Source organism: Leptosomus discolor, chromosome 5 (genome assembly GCF_034619465.1).
Source record: "Leptosomus discolor isolate bLepDis1 chromosome 5, bLepDis1.hap2, whole genome shotgun sequence".
Classification (NCBI taxonomy): Eukaryota; Metazoa; Chordata; class Aves; order Leptosomiformes; family Leptosomidae; genus Leptosomus; species Leptosomus discolor.
In genome coordinates this window covers 47601643-47612509 of record NC_141395.1, presented here as the reverse complement: position 1 = coordinate 47612509, position 10867 = coordinate 47601643, and the positions used below count along the sequence as shown (strand labels likewise).

Sequence of the window (10867 nt, the reverse complement as noted above, 5' to 3'; positions counted from 1 at the left end):
ATGCATGCATTGACATTTCGTCCTTTCATGTGCAAATTCTAAAATTCATTGTAACCAAGAAAACAAAAAAAAAGTTAAAAGAGTTCAAAATCTGTCTACAATCATAAGTGAAAGGATCAAAAATGTCAGATGTTGCAGAACACTGGCTCCTAACAGAGCTCTCTTTATTTTATTCACTGTTCTGGAGTCTTTTTTTTCCCCATTTTTTTCAGTTTGTTACAAAAAGCAGTCTTTTTTTTTTTTTTTTTTTTTTTTTTTTTTTAAATTAAACAGTATTTAAACTAAACAACTCTTCATGCCATGCAAAAATAACATTTTATGCACTTTTTTGAGGCTTTCCATGTTTTTAGTTCATAGGCATTACTAACTGTGTTTTAAGAAAAGGTATTTTTATTGCTTTTGTAACTAGTCACATGCTAGTTTCGCGTGTGGGACAGTAACCAGTTTCTCCTGGACTTGAATGAATTTCTGGGGCAAATAAATGGTTTTCCATTTTGTGACCTTCTTGGTTACTGTCTGCCTTTACCTCACCCACAGCATGGTAAATGTCTTGAGTACAGTTGTGGCTCATGCTTTTGGGTGAAGAGCTGACCTGTGGCTCCTCTGTTAAATGGTTGCCATCACAGTGTTTATCCCCACAGCAATTTGTCTTGATATCCTGTTGTTTTTCATGTTTTATACCATGTAACTCCATAAACTCTTCTTCTTCGCCAGTGTCTATTTCAGTGAAGCTCCTCCTCTCTCTGGAAGGGAAAGTGAAAATCTTTTGTTTGGGAAAGAGAGGGGATGATTTTTTAGCAGGTCCCTGACAAAGTGCTGATGCGTCGGCACCAAGTAAAGGTCGTTCACCTTGGGGTGAATTTTCTTCTAGGAGAATAGTGCTGATGTGCTGAGGGGTGGCCTGTGTGAAGTCTGCTCCTGCCATGACTGGCAGTGGCCTTGCAGTGCTTGGTGGAGTTTGTGGAGCACCACCTCTATTGTCTTTAAAGTTAACTTTAAGGGATCTAGATTTTAATGGGTTGCTACCTTTCAGGGAACTTTTGGGGCTTTCCATGGCAGTGTCAAAATGCAAATGACCATGCAAAACAGTTTGGGACCCACTGCCGTCACTGATAACAGCTCTGTCGATTGGATTATAGTCGAAGGTGACATCGGTTGGAGAAAATACTCTGTCTTTTGTGAATGCTGTAAACTGAGAACTCCTTACTCTTTGGTTGTCTTCTGGGTTAACAGCATCAGCTGGAAATCTCATTTGCAAATGAGAGCTGGGAAACAGAGAAAGGGGAGACCTCTCTGTTTCCGTGAAGTCAGTTGCACAACTGGCAAAACTGTCGATACTGGATGTGCTTCTCATGTCCGTTATGATGTCCGTAGGTCCGGTTGGCAACGGGTCTCTCTGACCTGTAACTTCTTCCATTTCTATTTCTTCTTCATATATAGGTGGCTTGGCTGACTGGTCTTGGTAACCAGCATTAAGATTAGGCTGAGACTGAGTTTTAGTAATTTCATTGTACAACATCTCCAGTTTTTGGGCACTGAGGTGCTGTGGGCTGGAGGATGCTGCGGCATTGTTTAATTGCTCGTGGGAGTCTTGTTGGCTAACTTCTTGGTATTTGTTCTCATAAGACTTGTTTGAGCTTGTTTCAGACATTGTCCTTCTGGCCCATTTCCACCGGCTTGGGGACAGGTGGTTGTCATCAGGTGTCTCTTTTGGATTGGCTGCTTCTCCAGGCTTACCTGAGTCTACTGCTACATCTATCATTTCCATACTGCGAGCAAAGGCATCTTTCAGGTTCATGGAGACAATGCTGCCATTTCTTTTAGCTCGCTCAAGTGCTTCCCTCCTCTTAATTGCTTTCTCCTGTCTTTTCTGCTCCTTATAAAACTCTGAGAAATTGTTCACAATAATTGGTATGGGCAGGGCTATGACCAGCACTCCAGCGATACAGCAAAGTCCTCCAACTATTTTACCTAATAGTGTCTTAGGGTAAATGTCACCGTATCCTACAGTAGTCATAGTGATTGTTGCCCACCAGAACGATGCAGGGATACTGGTAAATTTTGTAGCATCCTCATCCTTTTCAGCAAAGAATACAAGACTCGAAAATATCATTATTCCCATGGCTAAAAATAATATCAACAAGCCCAGTTCATTGTAACTTCGCCTGAGCGTAAAACCTAAAGACTGAAGGCCTGTTGAATGCCTGGCGAGCTTAAGAATCCTTAGGATCCTCATAATACGAAATATCTGAACCACACGTCTGACGTTTTGGAACTGTAGGACACTTTTATTGGACTCCGTGAGGAAAATGGTGACATAGTATGGCAAGATAGCCAGTAAGTCAATGACATTTAACGGGCCTTTGAAGAACTTCCACTTATTTGGTGAGGACAGAAAACGCAAAAGGTACTCCATGGTAAACCAAGCAATACACACAGCTTCAACGTGTGCTAGCTGAGGGTTGTCATTTGGCTGCCCAAATTCATCTATTTCTTGAAGCTCTGGCAGTGTGTTAAGAGACAAAGCAATAGTGGACAGTACGATGAACAGAATGGACACAATGGCCAAAATCTGTAAAACAAAATAAACAACGTTTTGGTTAGACTGATACGAGTGTATTCGTCAGGGCTTGCTTAAAGCCTTTCAAATGTGCGTGTGTCAAATAAACTCAGAATAGTGGAAGCCACTTTGGCTGCTGCGTTCATTATTTTGTTGTAATTTTTTGAGTTTTGCACAGAAAGAAAACATTAGAATCATCTTAGGCATGGTCAAAACTGATGGTTTTACAGCCGGCAGTAAGCCAATTAATTTCAGAAAGCAAGCCATGAGCGGTCTTACCATTTTTACATTACAATGGGAGGTGATATTTATTATTGCAAGTTACCAAATGAAGGATATAAAGTTCCTGCTAATGTGCAGAACATTATTAATTTTCTGCATTAAGTGTAATTTTGGAAAACTTTACACAGTGTGGAGAAGTGACTGGGAAATACCATGTGTCAGCTCTCCATTTAGTAATATGTAGTGCACACCTTCCTAGCCGTGCGTAAATTTATGAGCCAAAAGTCAAAGTTAAGAAAAACAAACCAGAAGCATTGTTCAGGAGACTAGTCCTGCTCAATTGTCATGTCTAGATGAATTGCAGGTACTATAAGAATTGAAGGTATTGGCCCTGAATTAGGTTGAGAGCAAGATGTTAAAAAGTAAGCAGTGGTATGAAGGTGAACCCAGTTTCTCATCATGATTAAAATGTGTAAGTAGATGAATGCTTCCTAGAAATAAGGTTTCAATTTCTGTGTCAGGAGATAGGTTTTCTGAAATATTTTTTCATTCATTTTGATGAAATTCAGGCACCTCCGTACCTCACAGCCTTCCATTTTGCCTGGAATTGCGGGTCATTCTCATTCACACAACCAATATTAGGAGAAAAGAAATGAATCTATCAGAGAACCTAATGGTTTTACGATAAAGTTTCATTATTACAAATATGGGCAGCTTTGAGACAGTGTACAAAGTGTTACGGTGATGCAAAAATTATTAGAACACTTGGAAAAAATATATTGTTTTGTTTAGAAGTCCTAAGTAAACCCAGGTTTCTATTAGAAATACTAAAATAAATCGTTTTCTGTTTTAAAGGTCAGTTTAAGCTCATTCATAAAAGCATTTGCTCTCATCTCTCAGAAATGGTACTGTTAGATCCATTTAGTGGTGGCTGGTGTACTTCCAATGACACACTAAGCCTGACAAAATTGCTGTAATACTCATGAAGAGTGAAATTCAGCTAAACAGAATACAGGTGTAATGGCTATATGGGGAGAGATTGGGCGCAGTGGTGATAACAGCTCCAGAGAGGGAAAGGCCACCTCACTCGAACTTAAAAAACCAGCAGTAAGCCTGTTTCAGCCTGGGGTTACTAAGCACAAGTTCAGCTCTCTAAGCACAAACCAAAATAGCTCATGGTGTGAGGGTCTGTATTTGGCATCACTGTGTACTTATGTGTCATCTTTGGCCTTTTTCAGCTAATAATAGTACAGAACAGGTAGTACCTTTTGTATTTGGAAGTATTCTAAACAGATTTGTATCTCTCCCCACCAGTGCCGCCACTGCGTTTTTTATTTTATTATTATTTTTTTTTTATTTTAGCCATATTTATTGGAAGAATAAGATCCATTCATTTCTCCTGCCAAGTGAGTTGTGGACCACCTGCCTTTATCTCTTGTACAGCCCAGTCAGAAAACATAGCCTGGTTAATCTATCCTATTTAGGAGGGCTATACATCCCTTTAAAACTGCTGCTAACCACAACAGCAGAAGAATCCAATCTTCGTAAAGAATGAAGGCAGTAACACTGCATACCTAGGCAGGGCTGACTAATGAAATTTGTGATGTTCCGTCGCTAGGACCGAGGCAGACAAAAGGCGACGCCATTGGAGAGCAGTAACTACCTTTCAACTATGAAAGCTGCCTGTATCAGATTTCACTGTGAAAAAGTTTAAAGCTTAAGTTAAGGTATACTAGGTTCTCTCACTTCACTTTCAGAATTGAAAGAACAAATAAACATGGCACGTGTCTGAATTGTGGAGCTTGAAGTTTCTGTCAAACTGATGGCTTCCTCATTGGGGCCAGCATCAGAATGTAAATAACAGCACAGGAAAAAGCTGTATAATAGAAGGACCCAATCACTTGACATGTGTTATTCTTAAAAAAAGAAAATCATGTGAACATTATCTGCCCAATTGCCATCAAACTGGTTTTAATAAGGAAACCCTGGTGTTTCAGTCTGTCATAGGGAATTAATTTTATTCCTAAATTTTCACCAGCGTACAAAAGATCCTAGAAAAGAGGTGGGTCAATGTATAGCACCCCTTCTTACATGGTGTGACAACGCTGAAACTCCATTCATTTTACAGGTCTGGAACACAAAACATTCCTATTCAGAGTTGCCACCCAGGGTGTTTTACTGACAGCAACTGTCTATCTGTTTGCTCCAGCCATTCATTCATGTGCTGGTAACATGCAAGCCTGAACTCTGCCAGCTATTAATAACATCTACAGCATAGCAGGCCTGGAATTTTTAATGTTTTATACACATCATCTATAAGCATGAGTCTGTTCTTGGTCATAAAAATTTACAGCAAAGGAAAGTATTTTGATTTCTGCTAATGTAAGAATCTCAAGCTTTTATTTGTCTGGGACTTTGTTGTGTAATTAAAGTTGTGCATCATTCCACACACAGCATGTTTTAATTATTGCAATTGATTAGATTTTACAACTCATTAGGCAAAATTGGCAGGGGATCACTAGGAAGAACAAGAGCAACTATGAGAAAAAGAAGAAAAAAAAGGGACTCCCTATTCTGAATCTACACGAAGAATGCTTTGCAGATAGTATTACACCGGTAAATCCTCATAGAACTGATGTAGCTTATATGAAAAGAAGCACCAAGTTCCTAAGAAAAGCCTGTAGCAACCTGCTAGGCTAGCTGTGCTGACACAGAAGAGTAAAAAACCGACCGCTGACTGAATCTTCCCCAGCAAAACTTCCTGTGTTCTGGATGTGTTTCTGGAACTGTATTCTGGACTGAAATGCATGGAAAATTTTGCATACTCCAGGTAAGAAATCTATGACCACAGTTTGGCTGTATAATTCTTGACATACTATTTTTAATCTTCATTTCAGAATCTAAACAATAGTCTGTTTAAATGACAGATTCTGGCAGTTTATGTCATTTAGCTATGGTTCTACAAAACCACATAAAAATCCAACTCTTATTAAACTCTACAATATTTCCTTATAAATTGCAAAATCTTTTAAAAGAATGGACATATTTAAATGCCTTTCTTATGGACTGGATATGAGACATTAAAATCTGCTGCTGATGCCATGAACAGTAAAACATTCCTTGAGTTAACGATGCTGCCTTGACAGGCTGCTTCAGCTACTGCTGTTTCTGATTTTGGGGGGGTGGGGGGCAGGGGGCAAGGACTGGTAGCAATCTCCTGAAAATGCAGTGATGTCCCAGTATTAAATTGCCACTGAAACCTGGCTTTTTTTCCCTGTGCACACATCTCATCACTCATTATTGCCAGCACTGTGAGGACTTCTGCATAGAATGAGCATACAAGTGGTGCAGAAAATAAAGGTGTAATGGAATAGGCCTCAGATTGCTCCTTGCAGTTCTGCAACAACAGATGTTGTGAAAAGGCTTCTGACATAACTGACGTGGCAGTTATTTTGTTATATAAAGCAGAGCAAAAGTATATGTTAGGTTCACACTACAGTATAGCTGCTCAGGGGAAGCTCAGTTAAGCCATATCTAACAGCCAGCACAGTATATTTGATTAATACAGGTTTCAATCTGTAATCAGGTAAAACTGCATTAGCAATGTTGTTTCCTTAGTTTTTGTTCCAGGGATCTAGGGTAGGTTCTAGACCATTTAAAAAACAGACAGCAATATGGTCTCATTACTTTTCAAATCTCTAGCCTCTGTAGCACTGAAATTTATCAGACTGTTACTTACTCTTCTCTTTCTGCATTTAAATGCATGACATTATCTTCAAATAAAGTGCTGTGGCAGTATCTTTAGATCTCATTTTAGAAAAAAACTCAAAAAAAATAGTCATCATTCAGCTTTTTGGAGAACTGTATCAAGTTTCTTGGGCACTTAGCTATACATTCTCAGAAACACCTGCTCTTGGGACAAAGGTGTCTAGATCTAGATTTGGGCAGATAGATAGCTGGAGTTGGTCTAGGTTCTTCAGAGAAACCTGAGAGCTACCAAGTGCTGTAGCCAGCAGGCCGTGCTGTATCTTGCCTAACAGTGTCCTTAGTCTGTAGCGCAGCTCCCAGCTTGCACCCAGACAATCCACCGACTCACAGCCACGCTGGCAGAAGCAGAAGGTCACATCATAGAAGTTTTCATTTCTCTGGGGGACTAAGCCCATGAAAGTGGAAGACATATTTGTAGGCTTGATGGGAAGTTTATGGAAATCAGTTTAAATCAGCAGCATCCTTTACTGTCAACACATTGTGATATTGAGTTTGCAATTGAATGGAACAAAAAGTTTTGCTCAGGAGGAGCACTGTCTTGTACATCTGGCTAAATCTCTGTGTGTCCTGTTCTTGACACCTGGGTCTAGCCAAACAAGACCAAAGACAACGCTACAAATTGAGCTGCCTTCCAACTATAAGTGTTATCACGTGAGGAATTTCAATACTAATCAGGACATTAGTCTGTAGATATTTAGGGAAAGGGGCCATTATACTTTCCTTCAGCAATGCAAAAGAGAAGCACATTTTTACGTTTGTACAAACTGGATCAGCAAAAGGATATTTTACCAGCTAATAACAGCAGTTACCAATACAGCACCATGGCATTGCCTTCAGCAGCTGCCACCACTGTTCCTTGCTAGACACTACAGAATAAGGTCATGAGGCAGCATCTCTGTCCCTTGTCTCTTCATTGTCTCCCTTCATCATGTCCCTGGGACTTCCCAGTTGCAAGCATCACCTCTTGGTTCTGACCCACAATTCTACATTGTGCTGCTCTAGAGCAGAGAGGGCTGTATTCAGTTCACACCTGCCTGCTGGCAATTCTGCGCTCCAAGTGTGTACCTGTGTGTCACGGCTCACATCATGAGCACTCTGGCAGGTCTAGAAGTCTGTGGCTTTGAATCTGAGATTTCAACAGGCCACACTGAAAAAACTCAGCAAAGAGGCAAGACATTTTGCTACTGATAACCGGGTATGGCCCTTACTCGCTAATGCTCTTTATTAATGCAAGGTCCTTGGCCAGAGGACATGAAAAAGTAGACAAATAAGGACAAACCCTACTTGGATTTGGTCCAAACTGGAATGCGATGGAGTTACAGCAGGCCTTAAGCATGCCAATTCTAGCCAATCTTAATACTTCTGCAACACTGAAAATTTTGTAAGAATAGAAGTATTGTGTATGTTTGCAAATACTCCTTGTTTTATGTCATGGAAAAATTCATTGCCAGTTACTAAAATTAGACCTAGATACCCATTTTAAATTATCCTAAAACGATTACTGAGAAATAAATAAGACATCAGCCTTTAGCTGGGTCAGGTACTCTGACCTCAGCCTCCACTTTGTCATTATTGGAGCTGAGAAAGTACTTGCAAGAGTGAAGACAGAATTTCATTATATAGTAAGGATGAAGTTTATATCATTCTGTCCTAGTGTCTCAAAACAGACATCCTTTATAGGTATCTTACAGGGCCTGCAGGCCATCATTGTGAGTGGAAAATTGCCACTGCTTATGCAAACCTACCCTTTCAGAGTACACCTTTCATCTCTTTTTACCTCTCCAGAATAACCTCTGAATGCAGACTCCTGCCACAGGCCTAACAGCTCCACATAGAATACAGTGTTTAATTTTTGAAAAATAATATGGAGGAGAGGGGAATAATTTAACAGAATAACAGAAATTTAGTTCAGCTTACAGCTCTATCACAGTTGCCCTTTCAGGACCACATCTGATAATGGCTCTGACAGCGTGTGTAATCACTGGACAGCTTCCCTCTGCTACTCTTAATCTCCTTCCTTGATGACGTTATTTAGAATTCTGACCTTTCATTTCCACTTTTTCCTAGATTGTTATTATTAATATTTTTTAAGGACTCAATTTAAATGTTCTTCATTGATCTTTCAGGGATATTCATTAAGGCTGACAGTAACCTCCACATATGAAGGTTAAGCTGTTAGTGTTGTACTTATCTGGTGGCTAAGTGATACATAGTCTTTTTTTTGGTCTCTTTGTGTTGGGATGACTGTCGCCTTAAAAGCCTTGTCTAGAAATGCTCATTTAGGATGTTTTCACTAAAGATTTCAGGATTAGCTCCATAGACACTCACTATCATATCTTTAGATATAAGAACTGGCTAGTAGTTCATCAGTAGATGAGCAGCCTTCAGTTGAACTGTCTTCAGTTCACCTTGACAGACCCAAGTTTCCAAGCTAGTGAATTCAAGAACCTAAGACCCAAGCTAGTGAATACAAGTACTTCTAGATGGAGTACTTGTACTCTACATTCTACTAATGAGGATAACACCAGCATGATCATAATGGTGATAGGTCTATCAGGAGAGGTAACAGCAGGTAGTCAAAGCTGAGATTTTACCACTAGGGTCACCCAAACTTCTTCAACCACAGCTATATCTAAGGAAGCTATTTTGAAACTGGTAGGTTTACCTGATCTGAGAAACTACTACTGTCTTGGCTACATTCTTCACTTCAGAAGTTCAGTCATAAAGCCTTTCTGTGTAGCTGATATCCTTCCTGCTTGAGACTCCCATCTAAACTCCAGTTTTTTCACAAAGGCTTTCCGTATCTATCTCTCTTCCACTTCATGTAGTCCATTCCACAGACTAGTACTTGCCTTAGAAGACCTAGACTCTCAGAGGGGATAAATCTGCTTAGGAAAGGATCCTATGTTCTTTGAGAGCAGCCTGGTATACTTCTGGTTTAAACTAACAGTAATAAAATACATCTGTCCTGCATTCTGTTACAGGTAATTGACTGGTTTTTGTACTTATGCTATTAGGGTAATATTCTATTACTAGAATACATCCCTCCTGCACTCTGTGGTGGGCAAACTGCATCTACTTAATGACTTGATTATTGTTTTAGGGAAGGATGACCTTGGGGTTTGCACCACCTAGAGTTTCAGCATCAAGATTTAGTAAAATGTGGGTTTGACCATTTGATTACGGCTGAATATGGAGGTGGCTTGGTATAAGGCAATCTTCCAGGGGATAATATGGGAAAACGAGAACCCTAGGAATGTGGACTGAGTCTCTATGAATCTGAACACAGGGGCCATTAAAGTCTATTAGAACACTAGTGGCACATTAGCTACAGAGTAGAAAATTAAGTACAACATTGATAAAATTTGCAGGATGTATTTACTAAATATTGTGACCAAAAAGTTGTTACTGAGATCCTGGAGACCAGAGAAATTGCACTAGGCACAAGTAACAGGCAATGGATTGCAAGCATGCCTATTATCTGGATCTTCAGCACAGCCCTGAAGAAACCTGCTGGAGTTAATTATGAGCAAAAGTTGAGGACAATACTGAGAGTATCTGTTAGACTGGAAAAGATGGGAGACCTTAAGTAGTCACAGATTAAGACATTCTTCATAGTTGGAGAAGAAGCATATGTATTCAGTTCAGCATCAATGGAGACAACCCTGAATACTGTTTATTTAGCTCAAAGCTAATGAGCATTACTTTGGGCTTGTTAACAGATTAAAATCCATATCTAGTCACTTCTAATATTTTTTTTTTGTTGAACATCAACAGGCTATCTCAGCTGGAGACATGAGATCAATTATTTCATGATAAATAGTAAACTGCCCATTAGGACTTAACCTGGAAGAAGAGGCAGATCGAGAGTCAGTGTAAGTGAGTGGGAATCGCTTTTTTTTTTTTGCACTAGGAATTGGATAAGCCCAGGAATTTGTCTGTCATATTGACAGAAGTGGAGCTAGTACCTGCTTGAAATTATAGCATAACTAGTTTAAGCAATTAAATAATTTAATGCAATGTAGGTTACAGTGAAAATAAAACGTCTATCTAGATAAAGCGTTCTTTGCTGTATAAGAATTGGAGAGATTTAACTCCCCATTAGAGATAAACACAAAAAATTATCTTCAAGAGTCATGTTAAAGGCTTTATTTATAAAACAGTTGTCTGTCTGCAGAGCTTTTTGACCTCCCTAAATACAATTTTTGGATGAAACAATTTGCCCATGTGTGTAAGAAGATTCAGCTACGTTTATTAAAAAAGAATGAGATGGCCTTAATAAAGTCCCCGCCTGTCCTTATTCAGAACTTTTCTAAA

General features: G+C 39.5%; 1 protein-coding gene across 1 annotated transcript in view; it reads right to left on the bottom strand.

Moving 5' to 3' along the window:
- Positions 1–409: 409 nt before the first annotated feature.
- The window catches only part of KCNB2 (potassium voltage-gated channel subfamily B member 2), a 180809-nt gene continuing 170351 nt past the window's right edge, over positions 410–10867 (bottom strand). Inside the window, exon 2 of the mRNA XM_086465165.1 lies at positions 410–2572. Coding sequence (XP_086321291.1) covers positions 410–2572 — 2163 coding nt within the window. The remainder of the gene's footprint in view (positions 2573–10867) is intronic.